This window comes from Engystomops pustulosus, chromosome 4 (assembly GCF_040894005.1).
Source record: "Engystomops pustulosus chromosome 4, aEngPut4.maternal, whole genome shotgun sequence".
NCBI lineage: Eukaryota > Metazoa > Chordata > Amphibia > Anura > Leptodactylidae > Engystomops > Engystomops pustulosus.
The window spans coordinates 126,337,812-126,352,786 of NC_092414.1; the positions used below are offsets into that span (position 1 = coordinate 126,337,812).

The window sequence follows — 14,975 nt, forward strand, 5'->3', positions numbered from 1 at the left end:
CGATCTGAATGAGTCGGACCGTCCAAAGGCATGCCCCCTAATTTGCGTCGCGTGGAAGCCAGTGCAGCTATGCCACAAAAGGGTCGCGTGCAACACAATAGCAGCACACACACTTTTTAAATACCTGTGCAGGCCGTTTTAGCCTTGAGGAACGTGCACAATCCGACATGTTTTTCAGCACAAAAAAAATTTGCTGAAAAACCTAACTTGGCTTATACTCGAGTCAAGAAAAAAAACACTAAAAGTGTACTCTTCTTCTGACGCCCTCTAGCAGGTCCTCTTCTATCCATCAATACTCTGTGATGTCAGCGAGCAGCTGACGTCATGGTGCCTTCGACAGACCGTGCGGGGACACAGAGCTGATGCCGGAGCATCGGTGGATAGTAGAGGACCTGCCTTGGATGGTTGGAGGAGGCGCGTTGTAAGGCGAGTACACATTTAATTTTTTTTCCTACAGGCTTTATACTGGGGGGCAGAGGCTGCAGCCTATATACTTGGGGGGGGGGGGGCAGGGGCTTCAGCTGCAGCCTATATACTTGGGGGGGGGCAGGGGCTTCAGCTGCAGCCTATATACTTGGGGGGGGGCAGGGGCTGCAGCCTATATACTACGTCTGATACTTTTAATGATATCTTAATATGCTCCACGTTTTTGTTTTTTTAGGTTCTGAAACGAAAAGCTAGAATTCTATCACCTGATATTCGACAGATTGATCTGGATGTGAATCGTACATTTCGAGACCACATAATGTTCAGAGATCGATATGGTGTAAAGTGTGTATAGCTATATATACATCTCTATTCACTTTTGTAATACTGCAGTAATCACTGGCAGCTACTTGTGATTGTGGGATAAGCCAAATTGTCATTTCTTTGGCTCTGTTTAGATACTTCCCTGCTCTTTTACTGAGGACTTGTGTGATATTTGCTACTCTTAGGTCTCCAATATTTGCCAAATCTCAAAAACAACACAAGATCTGAACAGAACGTTAAAACTGAAAATGCAGTGTGACATATGGTTTGTCCTTTATAACCATGTGAAGTATTTCCTCATTAGAGACTGTTTATCATTGGGCAGTGGTTTGTACATCCATTTTAAAACGCAACAAGTAACATTCAAAACCCCAGGAATTGTCTGATCATGTGAAGTTACAATCTATAAACATTTTGATGGTGCATAGTAACGTGTATAGTAATGTACTCTGGTGATGGCTCCTAAAGGACAGCCTCAAATGTTGTAGTGTCTTTATTCAATCAATACACTTGTAAAGGCAGTAGAAGTCACATTATTGCATGACGGCCATATGGCTATATACAGTGGATACGGAAAGTGTTCAGACCCCTTTAAATCTTTTTACTCGTTGTTCCATTGCAGCCAATTGGAAAGATCAAAAGTTCTTTTTTTTGTTCATTGATGTACACTCTGCACCCCATCTTGACAGAAATAACAAATGTAGATATTTTTGGTAATTTATTAAACAAGAAAAACTGAACTGTCGCATGGTCATCATTATTCAGAACCATGGGGTGCAGTCTCAATTTGTGTCTTTACACTTGCATTTACAAAACACTAATGTTAACACTTGTGTTAATGCATGCCTTATGTAAACGCGAATGTTAACAGCTGTTTAATTAGGCAAATCTCTCTCCAGCTGGTTGAATGCGTTTTTAAACTCATGCGTTGGACGCAACATGTGACTGCTGTGGCACTCATATTTAACTCACACACTGTCCATTTCCTTGCGATGGTTCTATTCCTTCATTGGAGTCCAGCTGTGTTTAATTAAACTGATAGGATTTATATAGACAGGTTTGTCTTTCCTAATTAAGACCTCACAGTGCATGTCAGAGCACAGAACTGCCCAAGGAGCTCATAGACAGAATTGTAGCAAGGCACAGATCTGGCCAAGGTTACAAAAGAATTTCTGCAGAAGTCAAGATTCCATAATCCTTGTAAACTTTAAGTACATTGCAGCAAACTATAATACTTGTGCAATGAAAAGATACATTTTACAATATACATTCTGTATCGATTCTTCACAGTTTGGTATATCTCTGCTTGCTGTCGTCTTGCTGTCATGCAATAGGAAGCTTAATTATTCATAAACACCGGTCCATAGTCATGTGATGTCACCCAGATGCTTGTGATGAGTCGAGCACCTGTGTTACATCACATGACCATGAAACAGTGTTTGTTTACTTCCTGTAGATAATGAAGCTTCCTGTTACAGAACAACAAACAAAGACCTAGAAAACTGTACAGAATTGATGCAGAAAGTACAGTGCCTACAAGTAGTATTCAACCCCCTGCAGATTTAGCAGGTTTGATAAAAAGCAAATAAGTTAGAGCCTTCAAACTTCAAACAAGAGCAGGATTTATTAACAGATGCATAAATCTTACAAACCAAAAAGTTATGTTGCTCAGTTAAATTTTAATAAATTTTAAACATAAAAGTATGGTTCAATTATTATTCAACCCCTAGGTTTAATATTTTGTGGAATAACCCTTGTTTGCAATTACAGCTAATAATCGTCTTTTATAAGACCTGATCAGGCCGGCACAGGTCTCTGGAGTTATCTTGGCCCACTCCTCCATGCAGATCTTCTCCAAGTTATCTAGGTTCTTTGGGTGTCTCATGTGGACTTTAATCTTGAGCTCCTTCCACAACTTTTCAATTGGGTTAAGGTCAGGAGACTGACTAGGCCACTGCAACACCTTGATTTTTTTCCCTCTTGAACCAGGCCTTGGTTTTCTTGGCTGTGTGCTTTGGGTCGTTGTCTTGTTGGAAGGTGAAATGACGACGCATCTTAAGATCCTTGATGGAGGAGCGGAGGTTCTTGGCCAAAATCTCCAAGTAGGCCGTGCTATCCATCTTCCCATGGATGCGGACCAGATGGCCAGGCCCTTTGGTTGAGAAGCAGCCCCACAGCATGATGCTGCCACCACCATGCTTGACTGTAGGGATGGTATTCTTGGGGTCGTATGCAGTGCCATCCAGTCTCCAAACGTCACGTGTGTGGTTGGCACCAAAGATCTCGATCTTGGTCTCATCAGACCAGAGAACCTTGAACCAGTCTGTCTCAGAGTCCTCCAAGTGATCATGAGCAAACTGTAAACGACATGATGCTTTGAAAGTAAAGGTACCTTACGTGCTCGTCTGGAACGGAGACCATTGCGGTGGAGTACGTTACTTATGGTATTGACTGAAACCAATGTCCTCTCTGCCATGAGATCTTCCCGGAGCTCCTTCCTTGTTGTCCTTGGGTTAGCCTTGACTCTTCGGACAAGCCTGGCCTCGGCACGGGAGGAAACTTTCAAAGGCTGTCCAGGACGTGGAAGGCTAACAGTAGTTCCATAAGCCTTCCACTTCCGAATGATGTTCCCAACAGTGGAGACAGGTAGGCCCAACTTCTTGGAAAGGGTTTTGTACCCCTTGCCAGCCTTGTGACCCTCCACGATCTTGTCTCGAATGGCCTTGGAATGCTCCTTTGTCTTTCCCATGTTGACCATGTATGAGACTGTTCATAAGTTTGGGGAGGGTCTTAAATAGTCAGAAAAGACTGGAAAAACAGATAATTAATCCAAACATGTGAAGCTCATTGTTCTTTGTGCATGAACTACTTCTTAATACTTTAGGGGAACCAAACAGAATTCTGGTGGTTTAACGGGTTGAATAATAATTGAACCATACTTTTATGTTTAAAATGTATTAAAATTTAACTGAGCAACATAACTTTTTGGTTTGTAAGATTTATGCATCTGTTAATAAACCCTGCTCTTGTTTGAAGTTTGAAGGCTCTAACTTATTTGCTTCTTATCAAACCTGCTAAATCTGCAGGGGGTTGAATACTACTTATAGGCACTGTATATTGGAAAATTTTATAACTTTTTATTACACAAACAAAATTATTTGCTGAAATGTGTTTTAAAGTGGACAACCCCTTTAAATGGATGAAGTTTGGGATGATCACAACTCTTCCTCGACCTGACCATCTAGCAAAACTAATCAATCATGGAAGAAGAACCTTGGTTAGTAAGGTAAATAAGAACCGTAAGAACAATGTGACTGAGCTCCAGAGATGCAGTAGGGAGATGAGTAAGTCCCAAAAAGTCATCTTTTATTGCAGCCCTCCACCAGCCGTTGCCGATGGAAGCCTCTCCTCAATTCATGTCATATGAAAGCCGCATACAGTTTGCAAAATTAACACATAAAGGGCTTCAAAACTAGGAAAAATAAAATTCTCTGGTCTAATGAGATGAAGATTGAAAATTTTAGTGTCGAATCTTAGTGGTATGTGTGGAGAGAACCAGGAACAGTCATCATCTGCCAAATACAATCCGAACAGTGATACATGGTGGTGGCAGCATCATGTCATGGGGGTGTTCATCAACTGAAGGGACAGGTTGCAATTGAAGGAAAGATGAATGCAGTTAAGTGCTGAGATTTCCTGGATCCTCTTCCAGAGTGCTCTTGAGCTTAGACTGGGCTGCAGGTTCTAACAAGACAATGACCCTAAGCACACAGCTAATATAATAAAGCAGCCACTTCAGAACAATTCTGTGATCATTTTTGACTGGCCCAGCCAGAACAGTGACCTAGACCTAATTGAGCATCTCTGTAAAGACGTGAAAATTCGCACCAACGTTCACCCTCCAACCTGAGGGAACTGGAGAGGATCTTCAAGGAAGAATAGTAGAGGATACCCAAATCCAGGTGTGAAATACTTGTTGCATCATTCCCAAGAAGACTCATGGCTGTACTAGCTCAAAAGCTGCTTCTACTCAATACTGAGCAAAGCGTCTGAATACTTATAACCATGTGATAATTCAGTTTTTCTTGTTTAAAGGGAACCCACCCACTACAATTCTATCTATAAAGGTAGAACGGGTGGTAGGTGGATTTATGGGACGTGAGGATAACACTTTTTAGAGCTAATCCTCACGTCCCTGCTATCTTTTAAAAATATTTAATGCCCTGATATATACATTTTCTAGAGCGGCTACTGGAGCGTGGAGTAGCTGGACGGTTTGATTGCAACCAATTGGTAAGATCAAAAAAGTTTAGAGGGGTCGGAATACTATTTGCAGATGCCCCACGGTGTCTCATTAAAAAGAATAATCTCTGCTTTTATATTGTATTGACACTGTATTGACATATTTATAACATATTTCGTAGATTAATACATTTTTACCGCTTATTAAAAACTTTAATAGGAAAAATTACAAATTTTTTTTTTCACATTTCTAGTTATTTGTCTGATAACTCTATAAAAAAAAGTTATTAATTATATTATCAAGTTAAAGTATGCTATACTCGTATGTTATGAGAAAAAAAAGTAAAAATTGTTGTTATATGTAAATCGGCTCCTAGATATATAATATCTTTTCAAAAAAAGTTGTTGGACAGAAGATGATGAATTTTTTTTTTTAGCGTCCTAGGGTTTTTTTTTTTTTATCATATAGAGAATCATTCCCTTTAATGTCACATAGAACCTTCATGTATTTGCTGCAGATTTTAAATCAACGTTAACCTAAAGACTTCTCTGATCACTGTTTATACAGACATATTTATGGACCATGCCTGTAAAACTAGGCTTGCTTTGTCAGTGCCAGGTGTAAGAAGCCCACAATATAAGATTTTATCCATAATGGCAAATGCTCTTCAAATGAATTGGTTGACTTGAATGTTATTGCAATGTGTATTGCTTGTGATCATCATAGAGCCACTTATCATAATGAAGTTCTATGTGGCAGAAGAACAACCACTGGATGTCTTCCAGGCTAAACTCTATTGAACCGCACTGTCACTACTTCTCATTATTGATTTTTTTTGTTCCTTTCAGGCTCTTGAGCGCCACAAATGGCTTTTTACGTATAAGTTCCAATTAGATTGAATTTATGAAATGTCTTTTAAAGCTGCCTGAATGATGTATTGCTTAAAATTTCTTTCTCTTTCCCCCCGCAGACAACAAGCTTTATTTCATGTGTTGGCGGCATATTCATTGTATAACACGGTAAGTGGTTACTGTAAAAGTTCAAAATTATTTTTTCCAAATTGCCTTTCAAGATTTATTGATTTTTATTGTCCACCTTGAACGGCCAGTCATGTTGATGTGATTTTGACAACCCATGAAAATGGATGCACCTCCAATTATGCAATGTCTGTCCTCTGATACCACATTCTGTTGGATCAGTGTTTATCTTATAGCTATACCATATACGATCTACTTTACCATAACGGATCATGGCACATAACTGCACGGTTTTGTGGTTGTTATGTTGTGTAGTTTACTTTTGAATATTTTCATCACTAGATAAATTTCAATCAGCAGATTTTGACACAGCTATAGACAGTCTAAGGTAGCAGCCCAGCATTGCCATCGAGTCATACCTGTGTGTGTGTGTGTTAGTAGCAGCAGGACTGTGCAAATTGCATTTATGTTTGAGCATTGTAGCTGTTATTCGAAGCAGCACTGCCCCTGCAATCTGAGTCAGTGCTACAGCAGTTACTCAGAGAGGAATGCTGTGCTGCGTTGAGTGAAAAGCTCTTAATTAAACACCAGTGCACCACATTGCTCTAAATCCTGCTACAATCTAGAAATATAAATGCATTTTTAATAATCCTACTACTACAACACATACAGAAGTATTGTTACACTGCTCTCCAGAATTACCTCACATCATCTGCTATTTAACATGCTCAAAACTGATGACAGATTTTCTCTAATTGAGGCATACCTTCAGTTCTATAATAAATATGATCATAATGCAAGAGTGTTTCCAATAGTAGCGCCTCTAAATAATTAACATGGGAGATTCGGTCTTGAAAAGGTAGCACAGACTGCAGCAAAAAATTAATAAGCGACTCCTCATCCGAGTTCAATATTTGTTTTTACAGCACGTGGACGGGATGTGTCCTTGACCAGAGAGTGCTCTGCTTAGTGGGAATTGCTGTATGTAGAGCGCTATTCTCGCCAGTGCACAAAATCCTAAATCAGTAGCTGTTGTGTACATTTCTTAGCTGCTACAATATTGTCATATGTTAATGAGCAGTGTGTCCATCGTGCTGGTCATGTCGTACATTATGAGCCATTTACTTGTTATGCTCTCGCCCACCCTGTGAGGTTGACTCCTGATTTGGCATCAGTTTCAATTACTTCATGAAATTGAGATAAATTGTACTCCCTTTGCCAGTATTTTGTCTTTACCATAGTGCAGGGAGTACTTCCAAGGTAGACAATCTGATTACCATGGTGATTGATGGCCCAAACACCCAACATATGTTTAACATGATGACATACAATGTATAGTATATATTTGTTTTATGTAGATCTCCTGGCGTCATCTGTTTGATCACTTTTTGTCTTTTAATAGATTTTTTTTTTCTTTGTGCTTTTTAGCATTCTATCCTTTTCTTTCTCAAATAGAAATGATGAGAATAAAGCATTTTCTCAGTGCAGAACCTGATGTTTTATCATTGATTCTCTGGTGTTTTTATGGAAATAATGTGCAATTTCAAGAGGCCTAATTGTACAGAGTGATGAATACCCCAGTTCATCTGCATTAAATTATAGCTAAAGCACAGAAGGTGCTCGATGGAAAATCTGCTCACATATTGAGGAATCGGAACAGGTGGCAGGGGTGGAAGGTTCTGATAATTTTTCTAATCGCCCAACATGACGCCTCTATATATAGATGGCACTACCTGGGCATGGAAGGTCTTGCAGGTTCTTTCTTCTGTGCTGGTATCAGTAGTCTCGCCATCTCTTCTACAGGAACATCTGTGTGTAATTATCATGTTGGTCACAATACGCAGAGAATTCACACTGCTCAGGGAGGGCTGCACATGCTAGATCTCTGTACAACCAGATGGTATTTAAGTGTATGCAAGAAATCTCTTGGCAAAGGTTCTGCATGGTGTCAACACTAGACTTGTTAACCCTCCGAACCTGGCAATGTGTTGAAAGCCTGTATAGCTTCAGTGCCTGTGTTGGGGGCAGTTGTATAAGCAGTTTACAAAATTGATCAACTTAACAATAGTTTCCTTAAAGGGTATTAGAAAATTTACTATACTGTACTCTATAATGACAATCAGTAAAACAGTTGTCATTTTTGCTAAATACCCAGCACTTGATTCCAGACTGTATGTTTCCATGATAAAGAGTGCCCGCCCTCTTTTAGATTTTAGTGTTAAATTCCAGTTTGTCACAATTTTATTCTTGCTATATGTGCCTAATGTATATTTAGTGCTGTAATATTATGTGAACTGTCCATTATTGTAAACAGTTGCCGTTTGAAAACCTCTGCAATGAATGATTTGATTTGTAACTGGTTGTTTTTTTTTTTTTTTGTATTTAATTTTATTATTTTTATGCCCTTGTTCAGGAGGTTGGATACTGTCAGGGTATGAGTCAAATTACTGCTTTACTACTCATGTACATGAATGAAGAAGATGCCTTTTGGGCCCTTGTAAAACTTTTTTCTGGGTCTAAACATACATTGCATGGTAAGTATTGTTCAGGTTTTTAAACTTTGTTGTTTGGGTGCACCTCTGCTTTTGTGACCGGGATTGACCTTATGGTAGATGGTGCTGTGTGTACAATTTTTTTTATTTTCGTACTCCCTCTCCCTTCTCTTTAAATTGTGGGAGAGAAAGGAAAACCCACATTCCCCACTTAACAGAATTGCCAAGCCAACACACTGCACTGACTTCTAGCTTTTGGAATTAAATAAATCTGATTGCTTTCCCAGGGTGCATTGTTGAGGCTCATGGAAGGTGGTGCTATAGCAGTCAGTTGTGTTTGGATGTTGATAAAAATGATACTTGGAACACTTGCAGCCACAGTATTCATGTACAAACCGCATGTTCTGCCGAATACTGAATGTTGGGACAGCACTTAATGTTGGTTGTTCTATTATGGGGCCCCCCACCACTGCAGCCAGCAGCACCCTGTTGCACAAAACAAGAGGACGGCCATGTTTTTTGTGTTAAACAATCCATATTTTCCATTGTTATTATACACTGCATAGAATTATTTAACATACTTGCCTTTTCTTTTGAAGGATTTTTTGTCCCAGGTTTTCCAAAGCTATTAAGATTTCAGGAACATCATGATAAAATAATGAAGAAATTTATGCCTAAGCTCAAACAGCACTTTGTAAGTAAACTATTTGGCATACATGCTGATTATCGGATATATCCACCAGGTTGTGCTAATATTGCAAATGTGTAATGCAGCTTCCCTCTGGTATTTAAAAGGAAATATTTACATGTACCATTAAAATTGCACTGACTTTAAGTTTTATTTTCTTCTCTATTTTCACATAAAGGGGTATTCCCACGAAGACAAGATTCTTAAATATACACAGGATAACAAAAATAGCATTTCACAGATATAATTCCAACCTGTTTCCATCAATCTTGGTGTACACAATTTTGGTTGCCCCGGGATCCGACCGTAAATCTTCTGAATGTAGTCGGACAGGGAAGATTCTTCTCGTGAATAGCTTCTTTTGTTTGCACAATGCGGTGTGCTGTTTGCCACTCCCCCCTCCATTACAATAGGAGCTCACACACAGACACTTCCTGCCAGCAAACAGCATGCAAAGACCTTCTCTGCAAACTACAAATAAGATAAGATCTTTATAGCTTTGCAGTTTAGCATTGCTGACTGTGTGTGTTATAGCTGAGATGTAGCAGAGCTTAGAGTGTCATTGTCATTTATGTCCATCTCTTTTTCTATCTATCAGTTACTAGTGAATGTTCATAAATTTTATAAAAATTTAGTTAAACCCTGTACCCTGATAATCTAAGCACATTGTCAGCACACAGCATCTCCTAGCACAGAGGAATCATGAAGTGTCTGCTTAGAGAGTTCTTCCCCCCCCCCCCCCCCACTCTGGAATCTTACACCAACCATCACTGGGTTATAGAAGCTAAAACAGCAATAAAACGAAGTAAAATTGTAACTTAACCCCTTAGCGCAGTGACTTAGCGCTCAGTGGCGGATATATCCGCCACTGAGCTGATGCCGGCTCGGCTCTTGATCGGAGCTGAACCGGCAACGGGAAACACCCCAGTGTAGCCAGCACCCCAGTGTAACACCTGTTTTGGGGGGGGGGGGCGCCGATCATTGCTATGGCATCTCTGGGGTCCGATCGGTGCCTGCATGTGCATCGGCTGACACTGCTAATACCCTGAAATACATTATTATTGAAGGGTATTATCATGAACAAGCAATCAGATGATTGCTTGTTCATGTCCCATGGTGGAAAAAGTGAAAAGTTAAAAAACATGTTATTCAATAAAAAATAAAGTAATAAATCAATAAAAAAAAATAAATAAAAAAAATAAAATAAAATATATACATATATATATAGTATCACCGCATCCGTAACAACCCGTAGAATAAAAGTAAATCATTATTGAACCCGTACGATGAACGCCGTTAAAAAAAAAAAAACCCCACCAAAATGATCATTTTTACCTATTCAATCTTACAAAAAATGCAATAAAAAGTGATCAAAGAAACATATGTACTCCAGAATGATACTGGTGCAAAGTACAACATGTCCCGCAAAAAGCAAGCCATCAACTAGCTCCGTAGCCCAAAAAGTAAAAATGTTATGCCACTTGGAAGACGGCAATGCAAAAATGATAGATTTTTCCCCACATTACGGTTTTATTTGACAAATTTAGTAAAATGTGAGAAAATATATTCAAGTCTGGTATCCCCGTAATCTTATCGACCCATAGAATAAAGACGTTTATTAGGCTAAACGGTGAACATAAAAAAAAAAAAAAAATCCAGTACAGAATTGATGCTTTTCTACTCCTGCCCTCAAAACGAGTTCCTAAATTTTCAACAATGGGTGATACCAACCCCAAAATGGCAACACTGGAAAAAGCATCTCATCCCGCAAAAATAAAGCCGTCACATGGCCCCCATAATGAAAAAGCGAAAAATTTTTAGCCTACAAAAGGGGCCAAAGAGGAAACTAAAATCCTGGCAGCTGCAGGGCGCTCCTTCCCTTCTGTGCCTCGCTGTGCACCCATAAAACAAAGAATATTTTGTGGGGTCTCTGTACTTGGGAGAAATTGCAGAACAAATTGTATGGTGGGTTTTCTCTTTTTATCTTTTGGAAATGTGTAATTTTAGGGCTAAATGAACGAATAACCGACACAATTTGACCATTCTAAATTTCACCTCCATTTTGATTCTATTACTATGAAGATCTCAAGGGGTTAACAATCTTCCTAAAAGCTGTTTCTGATAGTTTGAGGGGTGCAGATTTAAAAATGGGTTGATTATATAGGGGGTTTTGATGCTAAATATGTAAAATTTCATTCATCGCTTTGATAAGTAACAGTGTTCAAAAGTTATAACCTTATAAAGAGACGCAAGTCAGAATCCAAAAAATGGGGCTGAGCCTTAGGCTGTAAAATGGCTACGTCCTTAAGGGGTTAAGGGTGTGAAAAAGGATCTTTATTGTATAAACATGACTAGGGGATTAATAATTGAGAACTTTCTTTCATGGGCATTTTCCTTTAATGTAATGGGGGCTTTTCTGCTGAAGCCATTTTGGACTCTATGTGTTGAATGTATTGTTATATTTCAGCCTTCTCTTTTTAACCCCTTAAGGACGCAGGGTTTTTTCGCCATTTCTCGCTCTCCACCTTCAAAAATCCATAACTTTTTCATTTTTACGTGTACAGAGCTGTGTGAGGGCTTATTTTGTGCGTAACAAATTTTACTTTCCCGTAATGTTATTTATTTTAACATGCCGTGTACTGCGAAGCTGAAAAAAAATTCCAAATGTGGAAAAATTGAAAAAAACCTGCCACGTTCTTGTGGGCTCAGTTTTTACGACTTTCACTCTTTGCTCCAAATAACACGCCTACTTTATTCTTTGGTTCGATGCGATCGCGGTGATACCAAATTTATACAGGTTTTATTGTGTTTTAATACATTTTCAAAAAATAAACGAATGTGTACAAAAAAGAAAAAAAAATTTTTGTCATCTTCCGAAGCTAATAACTTTTTCATACTTTGGTGCACGGAGCTGCGGGAGGTGTCATTTTTTGCGAAATGAGCCGACCTTTACATTTTTAGGTCTGTGCAACATTTTGATCATTTTTTATTCCATTTTTTATGTGATGTAAAAAGGTGTAAAAGTCGCATTTCGGACATTTGGGCGCCATTTCCCGTCTCGGAGGTCACCGCCGGCCGTAACCGTTTTTATATATTGATCGGGCATTTTGGGACGCGGCGATACCTAATGTCTGTGATTTTTACTGTGATTTGAATTTTTTATATTTTATACATTTTTTTTTTTCTTTTTTAAACTTTTTTTTTTTTCACTAATTCGTAGACCATCTAGGGTACATTAACCCTAGATGGTCAGATCGTTCCTACCATATACTGCAATACTTCTGTATTGCAATATATGGCATTTTTGCAGCTCATTCATTACAATGAGCCACTGGCTCATTGTAACGAATCTGCAGAAGCCAGATAGCCTCGGGTCAAACGAAGACCCGAGGCTACCATGGCAACCGATGCCCCCCCCCCCCCTGATGACGTTCGGGGCGTCTTTTAAATGCCGCCGGCGACTTTGCCGGCGGCAATAAAAGGGTTAATAGCCTTTTAGCGGTGGGGTAGCGGTAGTTATTAGCGGTGGGGGTTTGTTGCAATTTGCAACAACCCCCACCTTTGTATGAAGAGGACTCAGCCCGTGAGCCCTCTTCATACATTCCCTGTATCTCTGTGCCGTAGAGCGTTAAGGGGTTAAAGTTGTCTGTTGCTCTGTCTGCATTACATAAGAACATGCTTTTTTTGGTTTTGAGTTTGCTCAATTTTAAAACTTTTGCAACTTTTTAGGTGCATTTTAAAACCTGTAACTTGCCACATCTGTTTAGTCTTTTTCTTTATGTATAATTTCACCAGTTTTTCTCATCCAGGGCAAAGGACATTCAAATGTGCTCACACAAAAAACGTATCCTCTGATGAGAATAAGCCACTATTCAGACATCACAGCTATGTTTTATTCTCCTTAGTTCCCACTACAACTTGTGGTGGGTCGCTGGAAAAGATTTGCACATCGATAGCGTAGTATGTATTGGATAGTCACGGTTTATTCTATATAAAATATACTCACAAACATAAATGTAAAAATGGGCATATAAAAGTAATGATTAGGAGGCCAGTCTCACATGGGTTTTGCCACTCACTACTTCTTCTGACGCGTCCTTTGCTGGTGGGCAGTAGTCCAACCAATGTTTAACTATAATTGTTTCATCTAATACAGAACTTTTACAATTGCCAATCTTTTCCTTACACACAACCTTTGGTTTCCTCGGGATCCTGACATCAAACACAATGGAGCAGATTTATAAAAAGTTTCCTAAAGTTAGACAATGCAGAGTTGGACTAGACAGTCTTATTCTGTACCAGATTCATTGAAGTGTCTAATGATGAATGATGCAGTATAAGACTGTCTAGTCATACTCTGCACCTCCTATTAGTTGGCTTACTTGGCTTAGTTGGCTTGCACGCACCTTTTGCACTGTCCCCTTTTGTCAAGCTAGTCATAGGAGTGCCAGAAAACTGTCTAAAACCCTTCTGTCATAGACAAATTAATAAATCTCCCACATTGTTTATCAATCAAATCACTTCCCCCTCCCCACATGCCAATGCGTGACAAGCCCAGAACACATGCATACTATCTTCCCTATCAGTCTCACACTTAAAGGGAACCTGTCACCAGGAGACCCATTTTTAGCACCCCCCCCCCCCCAGAGCATAGTACATACACTGTCAAAGTGTTTTTGTATAAAAAATTGGTTTTACAGAAAAAAAGATATGTTATATTGTACCTTTCATTAGCATCTGCTGTGTGACTAGGCAGTCGTCCACTGGGAGTGGCTGGAAAGGAGCAGTTCCCCCCCACCCTTGGGAAACATGTGACCTTTTCAAATATATGAATAACTCCCCACACTGGGGATTGGCTGTAGAGGAGCGGGGGCGTCGCTAAGCCCAGTGATGGGTGTTTTCATATATTTGAAAAGGTCACATGGAGAAGCTGTTCCCCAAGGGTGGGGGGGAACTGCTCCTTTCCAGACCCTCCCAAAAGGCAACTGCCTAGTCACACAGCAGATGCTAATGAAAGGTACAATATAACATATCTTTTTTTCTGTAAAACCAATTTTTAATACAAAACCACTTTGCAGTGTATGTACTATGCTCTGTGAGGACTGGGGGAGTGCTAAAAATGGGTCTCCTGGTGACAGGTTCCCTTTAAGACAACAAGCATCCTCCATTACCCCATTTGCCACTAACAGTGTCCTGTAAGTCCAATGTAGAAATTGTTTGGATTGTCTCTGGCCGACACTTAAAGACAAAACTCCTGGAGATGCTTTTGCAACAACCCCATTTTTCATGGGATCACCGACCTCAGTCTCCCACTTCCTACAAACCTCATCCATCTGATACCCTAACAATTCATCCAATAAAGTGCTGTACAGTAGCGAAATAAGACATTTCATGTGTCTGGCCTGGCCTGGCCAGCTTTTTCCACACCTAGGTCCTAGCCAAAGCAGAGAGCAGTTCTGGCACGAAATGGAATATCTCAGACCTCATTCCATTTGCCGAACTTAGCTACTGGTGCCAGATACAAAAGTTGAACCCATCTGATAAAATTTGTCCCAATACTTTAGTATGGCCCATAAATACTGTATTTTCCGGGCCATTAGGCGCACCGAAATATAAGGCGCATTAGTCCGATGCACCTTATATATGTAATAATTCCATATATAAGGCGCATCGGACTATAAGGCGCAGGGTCCAGGGGCGTGGCGGAGGTCCGGGGGCGGAGCGGAGACCCGACGAGAAGAGACGCGACGCGGGGAAGGTGAGTGGGGAAGGTGAGGGGGAGGTGGAGGAGGGTAGCGGACCATACTTACATAGGTCCCCGGTAG

General features: G+C 39.9%; 1 protein-coding gene across 2 annotated transcripts in view; it reads left to right on the forward strand.

The window, feature by feature from the left end:
* USP6NL (USP6 N-terminal like) overlaps positions 1-14,975 on the forward strand; it is a 103,405-nt gene that overhangs the window by 68,413 nt on the left and 20,017 nt on the right. For both annotated transcript variants that reach the window (XM_072147372.1, XM_072147371.1), the window contains exons 7-10: positions 662-771; positions 5,964-6,012; positions 8,384-8,504; positions 9,062-9,156. In XM_072147372.1, coding sequence (XP_072003473.1) covers positions 662-771; positions 5,964-6,012; positions 8,384-8,504; positions 9,062-9,156 — 375 coding nt within the window. The remainder of the gene's footprint in view (positions 1-661; positions 772-5,963; positions 6,013-8,383; positions 8,505-9,061; positions 9,157-14,975) is intronic.